This window comes from Oncorhynchus keta, chromosome 8, assembly GCF_023373465.1.
Source record: "Oncorhynchus keta strain PuntledgeMale-10-30-2019 chromosome 8, Oket_V2, whole genome shotgun sequence".
In the NCBI taxonomy this organism is placed as follows: domain Eukaryota; kingdom Metazoa; phylum Chordata; class Actinopteri; order Salmoniformes; family Salmonidae; genus Oncorhynchus; species Oncorhynchus keta.
This window is the reverse complement of record NC_068428.1, coordinates 11,627,330-11,640,874: the sequence shown is the minus strand read 5'-3', so window position 1 is coordinate 11,640,874 and position 13,545 is coordinate 11,627,330. Positions and strand designations below refer to the sequence as shown.

At 40.5% G+C, this 13,545-nt stretch overlaps 1 protein-coding gene across 3 annotated transcripts in view; it reads right to left on the bottom strand.

The window, feature by feature from the left end:
* LOC118386785 (gastrula zinc finger protein XlCGF17.1-like) overlaps positions 1 to 13,545 on the bottom strand; it is a 96,209-nt gene that overhangs the window by 5,428 nt on the left and 77,236 nt on the right. The window contains exons 1-2 of one of the 3 annotated variants that reach the window (XM_052523450.1): positions 4,016 to 4,152; positions 226 to 439 (exon numbers count right to left, since the gene is read on the bottom strand). The exons of 1 other annotated variant lie outside the window; for it this stretch is intronic. In XM_052523450.1, the coding sequence (XP_052379410.1) occupies positions 226 to 367 (142 nt within the window). In that variant the 5' untranslated portion in view covers positions 368 to 439; positions 4,016 to 4,152. Of the gene's footprint in view, positions 1 to 225; positions 440 to 4,015; positions 4,607 to 13,545 lie in introns of those variants that run through there. One more of the 3 variants, XM_052523448.1, reaches the window with a different exon arrangement.

The window sequence follows — 13,545 nt, the reverse complement described above, 5'->3', positions numbered from 1 at the left end:
CATTTCACATCAGTTACAGACATACCTGCTCATTCAAGGGTTTTTATTTATTTGTACTATTTTCTACATTGTAGAATAATAGTGAAGACATGACAACTATGAAATAACACATATGGAATCATGTAGTAACCAAAAAAGTGGTAAACAAATCAAAATATATTTGGAGCCACCCTTTGCCTTGATGACAGCTTTGCACACTCTTGGTATTCTCTCAACCAGCTTCACCTGGAATGCTTTTCAAACAGTCTTGAAGGAGTTCCCACATATGCTGAGCACTCGTTGGCTGCTTTTCCTTCACTCTGCGGTCCAATTCATCCCAAAGCATCTCAATTGAGTTGAGGTTGGGTGATTGTGGAGGCCAGGTCATCTGATGCAGCACTCCATCTCATTTTTGGTCAAATAGCCCTTACACAGCCTGGAGGTGTGTTGGGTCATTGTCCTGTTGAAAAACAAATGATAGTCCCACTAAGCGCAACCAGATGGGATGGCGTATCGCTTCAAAATCAAATCAAATTTTATTTGTCACATACAGTGGGGCAAAAAAGTATTTAGTCAGCCACCAATTGTGCAAGTTCTCCGACTTAAAAAGATGAGAGGCCTGTAATTTTGATCATAGATACAGTTCAACTATGACAGACAAAATGAGAGAAAAAAAATCCAGAAAATCATATTGTAGGATTTTTTATGAATTTATTTGCAAATTGTGGTGGAAAATAAGTATTTGGTCAGCTACAAACAAAGCAAGATTTCTGGCTCTCACAGACCTGTAATTTATTTTTTAAGAGGCTCCTCTGTCCTCCACTCGTTACCTGTATTAATTGTACCTGTTTGAACTTGTTATCAGTATGAAAGACACCTGTCCACAACCTCAAACAGTCACACTCCAAACTCCACTATGGCCAAGACCAAAGAGCTGTCAAAGGACACCAGAAACAAAATTGTAGACCTGCACCAGGCTGGGAAGACTGAACCTGCAATAGGTAAGCAGCTTTGTTTGAAGAAATCAACTGTGGGAGCAATTATTAGGAAATGGAAGACATACAAGACCACTGATAATATCCCTAGATCTGGGGCTCCACGCAAGATCTCACCCCGTGGGGTCAAAGTGATCACAAGAACGGTGAGCAAAAATCCCAGAACCACACGGGGGGACCTAGTGAATGACCTGCAGAGAGCTGGGACCAAAGTAGCAAAGCCTACCATCAGCAAGGGCATTGAAGATGAAACGGGGATGGGTCTTTCAACATGACAATAATCCCAAACACACCGCCCGGGCAACGAAGGATTTGCTTCGTAAGAAGCATTTCAAGGTCCTGGAGTGGCCTAGCCAGTCTCCAGATCTCAACCTCATAGAAAATCTTTGGAGGGAGTTGAAAGTCTGTGTTGCCCAGCAACAGCCCCAAAACATTACTGCTCTAGAGGAGATCTGCATGGAGGAATGGGCCAAAATACCAGCAACATTGAGTGAAAACGTTGTGAAGACTTACAGAAAACGTTTGACCTCTGTCATTGCCAACAAAGGATATATAACAAAGTATTGAGATAAACTTTTGTTATTGACCAAATACTTATTTTCCACCATAATATGCAAATAAATTCATTAAAATTCCTAAATGTGATTTTCTGGATTTTTTTTCTCATGTTGTCTGTCATAGTTGAAGTGTACCTATGATGGAAATTACAGGCATCTCTCATCTTTTTAAGTGGGAGAACTCGCACAATTGGTGGCTGACTAAATACTTTTTTGCCCCACTGTACACATGGTTAGCAGATGTTAATGTGAGTGTAGCGAAATGCTTCAGAATGCTGTGGTAGCCAGACAGGTGTGTGCATTTCCAAATCATGTCCAATCAACTGAATTTACCACAGGTGGACTCCAATCAAGTTGTAGAAACATCTCAAGGATGATTAATGGAAACAGGATGCACCTGGACTCAATTTAGAGTCTCATAGCAAAGGGTCTGAATACTTATGTAAATAAGGTATTTGATTTTTCTTTATAATAAATGTGATTTATTTTCTAAAAACCTATTTTCCCTTTGTCATTATGGGGTATTGTGTGTAGATTGATGAGGATTTGTATTTATTTAATCCATTGTAGAATAAGGCTGTAACGTAACAAAATGTGGAAAGACTTTAGTGACATAAATAAGGGGTTAAAAACATTTTTTTATTCTCTCTCAGATAGAGGACAGACACTTCAGAACAAACTTCCTTTAGATTGTTTTGGGGAAACAATGTTACTATGGTTACTGTTGTTCCATGTGAATGTTATCCAATGTGTTACTATAGTTACTGTTGTTGCATGTTGTGAGTGTTATCAAATGTGTTACTATGGTTACTGTTGTTCCATGTTGTGAATGTTATCTAATGTGTTACTATAGTTACTGTTGTTGCATGTTGTGAGTGTTATCCAATGTGTTACTATGGTTACTGTTGTTCCATGTTATGAATGTTATCTTACATTACATTACATTTAAGTCATTTACTATGGCTCTTATCCAGAGGACTTACAAATTGGTGCATTCACCTTATGACATCCAGTGGAAAACTTTACAATAGTGCATCTAAATATTTTAAGGGGGGTGAGAAGGATTACTTTATCCTATCCTAGGTATTCCTTAAAGAGGTGGGGTTTCAGGTGTCTCCGGAAGGTGGTGATTGACTCCGCTGTCCTGGCGTCGTGAGGAGTGTGTTCCACCATTGGGTTAACACTTTTAACACATTTATCTAATGTGTTACTATTTACAGCAGTATGGACTAATAATTGTGTCTTACAATTCAAAATCAGAAAGACAAATTATCCTTGGAGGGTGTTTCTACAGGACTATACTGGGGAAGCCCTTCATGTTGGAACAGTACTATACTGGGGAAGCCCTTCATGTTGGAGGGTGTTTCTACAGTACTACACTTTTTCTAAAGAGACTCACTTCTATCTTCACCCCACAACCCTCCCCTTCTTCTTGTCTCAACATTTTAAATTATACTTAAGAGACATTATCTTCACACCAATTTGAGATGCTTGTCACTGACAGCCGCAACTCAGTAATCAACGAGGCCTATTGCCACACACACTACCCAAATAGGCATAAGCCTACAAGCTTGTGATTTGAAACCATGCACAGCTATTTTTTTAAAGAAGCTAATGATTCCTGATTCCTCTGTGGCAACGTCACGCTTTCTGGTAAAGGATTTTCTTTCTTTCTGTATGGACAGGAGTTATTATATAATTTGGGCAAATTTATCTCAATTTATTTACCTGTTGTACCCACCCACTATGCCATTTCTCTCCTGTTCTATTGGACCCATCACTCTGTCATTTCTCTACTGTTCTATTGGAGAACCACCACTATGCCATTTCTCTCCTGTTCTATTGGACCCACCACTGTGCCATTTCTCTCCTGTTCTATTGGACCCACCATTATGTCATTTCTCTCCTGTTCTATTGGACCCACCACTATGTCATTTCTCTCCTGTTCTATTGGTTTTCATATCAACTTTATTTCATTGTCCAGAAGCCAAAGGCACAATCCTAGTTGGTGCAGCTTTAGACTCCACCTCTTTCTAAGTTCCTAAAAGAGATTTTCATCTGTCAGATATGAACCTCTATCAGGTGGACTGTATAGAACGGTGTGTTCATGTCTGTGGATTACAATGGATGACAATAATAAGAAGTATACCCAAAGAAAGGGGAGGCGGGAGCTAGAGAATCCGCAGTGCCGCATTGTGGACAACGACTCCCCTTGTTTGGGCGGAGAGACATCTTGTTATTATATCCATAATCTTTAGTGTAGCCAACCCAACTCTCACATGGCACTATTGGGGAGCACGGGTGTGCAGTAAAACCTCACTACACGCTGTGCCCCCCAGTCTGCGGTCAGCAGATAGACCCTTCTATTATATATATATATATATGTTAAGTCACTTTTTGAAAACAGAACGGAAAAAAACAAGGGGTAGCTTGCTCTCTGCGCCGTATATCCAGAGTAAAATACCGATTTAAGGCGGTACTTACTGGTGTTAATCAGATATCCTATCTCCTCTTCTTCATCTTTCAATGTGACAGTAATCTCCCCTTCCTTCTTCACTCCAAAAACTGCATCCTCCTCTTCTTTTACTGTAACAACCTCCTCTTTCACTCTGAACGAGTCTTTCTCTTCTTCTGTCACTGTAACAGCCTCACCCTCTACTTGTTTTTGTATTTTGACATCCTCTTCCTCCTCTTTCACGACAACGTTCAGCCACAGACCCTCTTCCTCCGTCCAGCAGACTTCCTCTTCTTTAACAGGAGGGGAGAAGTTTAGGGAGCTCATGTTCGGGGATGTTAGCTAGCTAGCTATCATTAGGGACCATGCTAAGGCTAACTTACACAGCCAGCTAATATAGCTGACCAATAAAATATTAAGTAATATTAAATAGGTTAACAAGTAGATACGACAGAAGTGTGTCTAAAACATATTAGCTAATATACGCCGAAAGCGTATAAACAGCTGGAATCTTTCGGCTATGTTGGCTAGCAAGCTACCGAGGTGGTTGAAGAGCTGTTTATGAAGAACCGTCCCCTAGATTATACGTCACGCCAGCAGCATCGCATGAAAGACGCATATCGCGGTCTGCTGACTGGAGTGGGAAACGCAGTTGAGGATTATATTTTATTTTCAGACAAAGATTATTTTAAATGAGTTTAATTAAATAATACCATTATATTGAGACATGCAAAGACAGGAATGTGTTGATTGATTAGTGCGAATAAAACATGTTTACCACAGCATATTTAAGGCAGTTTCATTAAGTCAAATTAGCAGCTAGCTACTGTAGATCTACTCTAATCCTACAAGGTGTAACAATACCTCATGTAGATGTATATAATGAACAGACTAGGTCTATACTGCTCCTACATGGTGTAACAATACATCATGTAGATGTATATAATGAACAGACTAGGTCTATACTGCTCCTACATGGTGTAACAATACATCATGTAGATGTATATAATGAACAGACTAGGTCTATACTGCTCCTACATGGTGTAACAACACATCATGTAGATGTATATAATGAACAGACTAGGTATATACTGCTCCTACATGGTGTAACAATACACCATGTAGATGTATATAATGAACAGACTTGGTCTGGTGTGGGGCTTTAAGGCGATGCTGTTAGTGTGACGTCTAATCTAGTGGACGGAACGCTCCTTTCAACAACTGCAACAGTTAGTTATTCACCTCAGTAGCTTACTAGACAAAATAGCCGAACCAATTAAGCTCTTTAGACGCTTTAGTGTATATTAGCCATTGTGTTTTAAACCCACTTCTGTCGTCTAGTTAGTTATCCGTTTTAATGCAATATTTACAGTGTTGTTACTTGTCATCTAGCGGGCTTGTTAAGTTAGCATTAGCCTAGCTAGCTAACATCTCCGACCATGATCTCACTAAGTTACTCTCCTCCTGCTAAAGAAGATGAGGTCTGTTGGACGGAGAAAGAGGGAATGTGGCTGAACGTTCTCGTGAAAGAGGAAGAGGTGGATGTCACAATACAAAAACAAGTAGAGGGTGAGGCTGTTATAGTGAAAGAAGAAGAGAAAGACGTTTCAGTTAAACAAGAGGAAGGCGCGTTCAGAGTGAAAGAGGAGGATGTTACTGTTAAAGAAGAGGAAGAGAAATAGGAGGAGGGGGAGATGAGTCACATTGGAAGAAGACGAGGATGAAACTGGATATCTGGGCTCGGTTTCCCAATGGCATGTTAAGGCATCCAATGGTTCTAACGATAAACGGGCCCTGATTAACACTAGTAAGTTCTGTCTTAAAAACAGAGGCACAAACTCTGCCGTTTTTGAACTGATGTGTGGTGTTACAGGGGAAATATGCAATAGCTACATCCATATTTAGACTTTTTAAAATTATTTATTTATAGCCATTAATTCTTGAAGAATATAACACAGCTTAGTTCAACTCTTTACCCCATCAGAACCCCAAATAGGCTTTTTTTTACTCCAATGTCTAGAAACAATTTAAATGATAAACAAACACTGTAAACACTCAACATGGTTAAAACTATGTTGATATCATGGATGGTCAGTCCTTGCATCCATAGGTACGTCTATGAATTTGAGAGTAGTTACATTTCTCCAGCCCCATCATCATCTTATTACCAAAACAGTGGTGGAATGACAGCTTTGTTATTGTATGAACTGCAGATTGGTTGATAGATGTGCGGCTATTTTATAGGGGTAAATTAGGATTTAAATGGCAAAAAATGGTCAGCCCTGAGACTTGGTTGAGGAATGGGGACTGGAGAAATGTAACCACTCTCAAATTCATAGAGAAAGCTATTGTAGCAACCGTAACTCAAAACCTAGCGACCTCGTTATGAAGTTCAGACATCTTGGCGTAACAGTTATAAGGTGTTGGCTTGACAGTTGCTGGACCCAGGTTTCAGTCCAGCTCAGGGCTACCCCTTGAATTGCCTTCACTATAAATACAAGGGCTGGCCATCCATAAGGTCAAAATGATCATTTTAACCAGGTTTTGAGGCTGTACAGTGCTTTTTTACAAACAGTGGTGTTATACATGCATATGTTTTGGTTTCTGGTGTGGTAATACATTTGAAACATTTCAGGCATATAAAAGTTATATTCTTCAAGAATCAATGGGTAGGTAGTAATTGGGTCTTTCTATAACTGCCAGTGTAGATTTCCTGTGGGGGTAAAATTGTTAGAGCTGTTTATAAGTCATTAGCAGTGTTAGAATACTCATACTAACCGTACTATTTGTGACGGGAATTGAGTATATAGTATGCTTATTGGTCATAGCATGATGTAGGTCGTGTGCCATAAGTTCCCGGATGTCGTACTAAATTCGCCACAATATGACGTATTTTAGGCCCCACAATGCAATTCTTCCATAAATGGGCGTAGCTTCACATAGTTTTCAGATTTCAAGAAAATGACGGAAAATATGAGGTCCAACGAGAGCCTATACAAATTCATCGCTTTCACTAATTATGACAAATGTTAAGAAAAGGTTGAGCAATGTAATAAAGTAATAACTTTTCAAATAAGTTACATTACACGCTATTTTGTCTGACAATTTGTTAGCATGTTATTACAGCATTATGTACCGGTATGTTAACTAGCTACCTAACGTTAGTTAGCTACTTAAACATCAAACTTGCCAGTATATTAACTATATTCTAACTACCCAACGTTTATTGACTTGATTATTCCCGTCATTCTTCGCTAAATGGTATAGTCGTTGTGCGTTCTCAATGGACATTCGGGTGCTTTCATAAATTCGCTCTGGCTAACCACTCCGATTTCAGAGTACTCGTCTGAGTACCAGAGAGCACAAAATAATGAAATTACTAGCTCAACACCCGTTGAATATGTCCAGGTGTCAGTAAACGTAGGCAAATAGGAGCAAAGAAATGTTTTCCGGCAGTACAGTTACAGTTACCAACGCTCTGGCTAACATGAAAACTGCCTAACCAGCTCTGCTAGGGCGAGTAAAATGGTCAGAGTCTCGATTGTGTCTGGAAGTAGTAGCAAGCTAAGGTCAGAACGGTCAAATCAACCTAACTCCTCGGCCAAAGCGGCCAGTGGCTCCGAGAGAGAAACGGGATGAATTTACAAACAGACAATCTGACAACGGTCTGAATTTATGAAGCACTCTGCTATTCAAGATTGAATTTAAAAACACACCCGAAGTCGTAAAATGTTAAACTAGTAATGTGTTATGCTAACTACCTCGCAAGAGGTTGCGTAGCAACAGCATAAACTTCAGGCAGACCAAAGAAGAGCGCTCAACTGAAAGGATACGGTTCGGTTACAGTATACTACAATTAACTAATAGTATGTAGTATATACTCATTAAGTATATAGTTACAGTATACTAGGCCAATGAAATCCGTGCCTGGTTGGAAGTCCCGCATTCCACAGGTGATGAGCGTCAGGCTCAGAATCATTCCTTCAATTATCCCGCTCTTCACCTCGGTGTGAACAGGAACAATTCATACTACTAAAACAAACAATTGGAACATGGGACTGTCTTAAGTTTCTCCAACTAAATTGACCCTTGGTGGTAGAGCATGATCACCCCCTGGACTTCGTGTGGTTCTCATAGTTTCCTAATCACAAACAATATCCTGGCTTTAACAATGAGTAAGATGGCTAAAAATGAGACCTAGACAAAGAAGTTTAAGACCTAGGTAAAGTTGGATTTATATTCACACATTCAGACATTGGCCAATATAATTAAATTTGTAAAAAATAACTAATTCATTGATTGTCACATAAATATTAAACTAGGTATGATTTATTATATAAATGTCTAGCATACTTTTACAACCTATGTTTTGAATAAAAAATCCAGTTTTTATTTTATACAATCTATAAAATGCCATTTAAAAGCAGTATAAATAACTAATTCACCATTTGTTACAGAAAATTAATCATTTAAAGTTAATTTGTGGAATTTCTTTCCTTAATGCGTTTGAGCCAATCAGTTGTCTTGTGACAAGGTAGGGTTTTCTCACTTTCTAGTAGGCTTATATTGAAGATATGGCGAATAGGAGTGGCAATGTCGTCTGCTATTATCCTCAGTAATTTTCCATACAAGTTGTCAGACCGCGGTGGCCTGAAAAAGAAATGGAGAACCTCATACTCTAGGAGCTCAGATGCAATAATTTAAATACCCGATACCAATGTTTTCACAGACAAGCTGTCTTCATCAAGGTATAATGACAAACACTGCGTGAAACTGGTTTGTGTCAAAGGACACACACAGGTGTCTGTAATCATGTCCGAGTGTGGCCTGATATCATTGGTTAATTTACAGATATAAGTAGAACGTGTAAAAACAAATGGATAGCATACGGTCAGAGATACAATTTGGCTACATAGACCTACAAACATTTACAATGAATAGCAATATTACAATAATGGCTATGTTGAGACCAACGGGAGCAAGGCTCTTTAAATTAAAGATCCAGACAACCTCACGTTTTAACAATAATTTGTTGAGGTCACCCCCTCTCCTAGGGAGGGTGATGTGTTTGATGCCGATATAAATGTAGGGACGAAATCAAGGGGTTCGCTTCCAAAAAGTTCTAAGATAAATAACTGCCTTAGTGGTGCATGTGATAACACCTTTGATTGGGATCTGTTTCCCTGTTTGGGGGTGTTTTTGGAGGATCTATATTTGTAAGTGCCATTGCATTGAGCACAGCCATTACACTTGTAGTTTCCATCCGGGAGAGGCGCAAATAGACGTTGTGCAGGAGTATTTTGGGGTGGTATATGAGAGTTTACCAATCGATCTCTGAGATTTCTGCCCCGTGAGAATACGACCAAGGGAGGGTCTGGAAACACATTATTGATACGGTCATCGTATCTTATGTACCAATGTTTGTGAACGATTCCCTTCATTTGTTCACAGCACTTTGAATAGCGGGTAGATTTTGCGAAACTGTGCTTGAAAGAGAATTTATTGATTTTTGTACCCCCTCTCCTCTGTCAAAATTGTTTGCAAATTCTTTTGATTCAAGTGTGAGACTCTCCTTTAGTGTTTGTTATTAGGTCTATGTTATTGTTAGGGGAAGTTATGGGTCCTACAGTAGGTCTATGTTATTGTTAGTATCTTCCAGTAGTTATCGATGTTACTACTGTGAAAACAAGACAAAATATTACTTTTGTTGCTCAATTGAAAATTATAAAATAATTTAACAGGCGTCAATTGTTGTACAACTTTATAGGTACGCTCTGGGCATCACCTTTTACCTCAAATAAACAGTGGATTTCTGCTGTTGTGGGACTTTAACCGTCTGACTTTGTCGTTCACACAGGAGAGAGATGTGACTATCTTGGGTCCTCTGGGGAGTATCAACAACATCATGATGCTGAAGAGGCAGAGAAGAGTCTCTCCAGATCAGAACACCCCAAGAAACACCAGCAGAGACCCACATGGAAGAATCCTTACTGCTGCTCTGACTGTGAGAAGAACTGCAAATCTAAATCAGAACTTAAAATCCACCAGAGAATCCACACAGGAGAAAAGCCGTACCACTGCTCTCATTGTGGAATGAGTTTCTCTAGATCATATTAATTGAAAACACACCTGCTAATTCACACAGGAGAGAAATCTTATAGCTGTACTCAATGTGGGTAGAGTTTTACTACATCTTCCAATCTGACTAAACATCAGAAAACACACACAACAGAGAAACCTTATAGCTGTGATCAATGTAGGAAGAGTTATGTTACATCTGGCTATCTGACTGTACACCAGAGAACACACACAGGAGAGAAATCATGTAGCTGTACTCAATGTGGGAAGAGTTTTACTCAGCCAAATGGACTGATATTACACCATCGGGGACACACAGGAGAGAAATCGTATAGTTGTACTCAATGTGGGAAGAGTTTTATTTAGGCAAGCTGCCTGAAAGTACACCTAAGAACGCACACAGGAGAGAAATCTTAACACTGCTCTGACTGCGAAAAGAGTTTTGTTGGCTTAAGTGATTTAAAGATCACCAGAGAACACACACACAGTAGAGTTCCCATATAGCTGTGATCAATGTGACAAGAGATACTTTGATGAAAGATCTCTGATCAAACATCAGAAAATACATAGATGAAGGATTTGTTTTAATAATGTCAAATCAAATGTATTTATACAGCCCTTCGTACATCAGTTGATATCTCAAAGTGCTGTACAGAAACCCAGCCTAAAACCCCAAACAGCAAGCAATGCAGGTGTAGAAGCACAGTGGCTAGGAAAAACTCCCTAGAAAAGCCAACACCTAGGAAGAAACCTAGAGAGGAACCAGGCTATGTGGGGTGGCCAGTCCTCTTCTGGCTGTGCCGGGTGGAGATTATAACAGAACATGGCCAAGATGTTCAAATGTTCATCAATGACCAGCATGGTCAAATAATAATAATCACAGGCAGAACAGTTGAAACTGGAGCAGCAGCACGGCCAGGTGGACTGGGGACAGCAAGGAGTCATGTCAGGTAGTCCTGAGGCATGGTCCTAGGGCTCAGGTCCTCCGAGAGAGAGAAAGAAAGAGAGAAAGAGAGAATTAGAGAGGGCACTTTTAAATTCACACAGGACACCGGATAGGACAGGAGAAGTACTCCAGATATAACAAACTGACCCTAGCCCCCTGACACACAAACTACTGCAGCATAAATACTGGAGGCTGAGATAGGAGGGGTCAGTAGACACTGTGGCCCCATTCGAGGACACCCCCAGACAGGGCCAAACAGGAAGGTTATAATCCCACCCACTTTGCCAAAGCACAGCCCCCACACCACTAGAGGGATATCTTCAACCACCAACTTACCATCCTGAGACAAGGCCGAGTATAGCCCACAAAGATCTCCGGGGGCTAACCCAGATAGGTTAATAATGTCACAATGTCTGTAGTGGCTTCCTTTCGTCCTTACCATAGCCACTGCCCAAGCCTGAAGCGGGGTTATTTGGTACGCATACAGTCCACACTCAAGGTTTCTAAACGGCCAAACATTCAATGACATCCAGGGATATGATGCAACACATTTTTTTATTCTTCTTATATCTAACAAATAAATGATTCTCCAATCAACTTAAAGCATAGAATACTTGATACAAATCTGTCGTTCTGCCCCTGAACAGGCAGTTAACCCACTGTTCCCAGGCCGTCATTGAAAATAAGAATTTGTTCTTAACTGACTTGCCTGGTTAAATAAAGGTAAAATAAAATTAAAATAAATATGGAAAACACATATTATGACCTGTCTGTATGGTCAAAAAACTATACCGCTCCCGCATCTAGCAAGGACTCCCTCCCCCGAAGGCCCAACTTCCTGCCTTTATCCTAACACACTTACCACAATACAATGAATAGGCAAGAGGGGGGTGCACTGAATGCACAACAATTACTTAATATTCAAACGTAGAGCCAAAACACAAAACATTCTATACCAGAGCACTATTACAGTTCATAGCTATATACAAATATACAAGGTGCCATATAGGAAAATAGTCCATAGATCTCAGTCTGAGTTAAAGTGTAAAGGTGTTCAACTTCCAAAAATGTCAAGAGTTGACATCAAAAAATGCAATGACATCAAAGAAGTACGACATCAACGAATCAGAGGTGCACGTGATTCTAAGATGGAGCACTGTGTGTGTGTGTTTCACTCCGTCGCCTCAAGGAGCAGACAGAGTTTATTGATAGGTCTCTGTAAAATATTGGTATTAGTCTTAACCATGACGCTCCGGACAAGACCTTTGGCCCCTGGCAAAGCCTCCACCACACGCCCCATTAGTCAAGAGTTCCTTGGGGCGGTGTCATCGACGATGACCATGAGGTCACCAGGACTGAAGTTTCTCTTAGTTTTGTTTCACTTGTTCCACTCCTGCATAAGTGGAAGATACTCCCTGATCCATCTCTTCCAGAAGAGGTCAGTGATATTGTACTTGCTTCCATCTCCTTTGTGAGTATAGGTCGCTTCTCTGGAATAGTCCTGGTGGCAGGACTGGCTTAGCTTTCAGATGAAGCAGATGGTTCGGAGTCAGGGGTTCTAGATCATTCGGGTCATTTGTTACAGTAGTGATTGGTCTGTCATTCATAATCGCCTCAACTTCACACAAGGCTGTCTGCAAAGCCTCATCTTCCAGTACTTGCTCTTTAAGGACTGAATAGAGGATCTTTTTCACCAGTCGGATCAACCTCTCCCATACCCCCCCATGGTGGGCTCCAGAGGGAGGGTTGAATGACCATGTCACTCCTTCCTTCAGTAATTCATTTTGAATCTAGTTGTGATCCAGCTCTTTCATAGCTTCTCCTATCTCACTGTGTGTTCCAACAAAGTTAGTGCCATTGTCTGTTCTGATACTTGTTACTGGGCCCCTTCAACAGATGAACCTGCGCAAGGCATTGATGCAGGAATCAGTATCCAGATAACTAGCAACTTCTCGATGGACAGCTCGACTCACAAGGCATGTAAAGATCACACCATACCGCTTCACATGAACGCTGCCTCGCTTCACCTCTATGGGGCCGAAGTAATCTATGCCCACATGGGTGAAAGGCGACAAATCAGGTGACACCCGATCTTGTGGAAGGTAGGCCATCTTCTGTTCTCCAGCTCTAGCAGAAGACACAGCTCTTAAGGATCTTCCTTGCTAAGGAGTTGGCACAGGGTATCCAATATTGCTGGCGAAGTCTAGAAAGCATGTGACCTCTCCCAGAGTGGCCAACCTGCTCATGGATGTGGAGTAAGATCAGTCTAGAGATGTAGGAGTCTTTGGGCAGGATCATAGGATTCTTTAGTTCCGTAGGCATAGCAGCTTTGCTTAACCTTCCTCCTACTCTCAGAATGCCATTGTCAACAATTGGATCAAGCTTACAGATTGAGCCGCTTCTCTTGGGACATTGCACTAGTTGTGAAAGGAAAACAATTTCTTGTTTAAAGTGCTGTCGTTGCTCAAATCGGATAATGACCTTTTCTGCTTCATCTAGGTCATCCACAGACAGACTTTCTTTTCCAAATGTCAG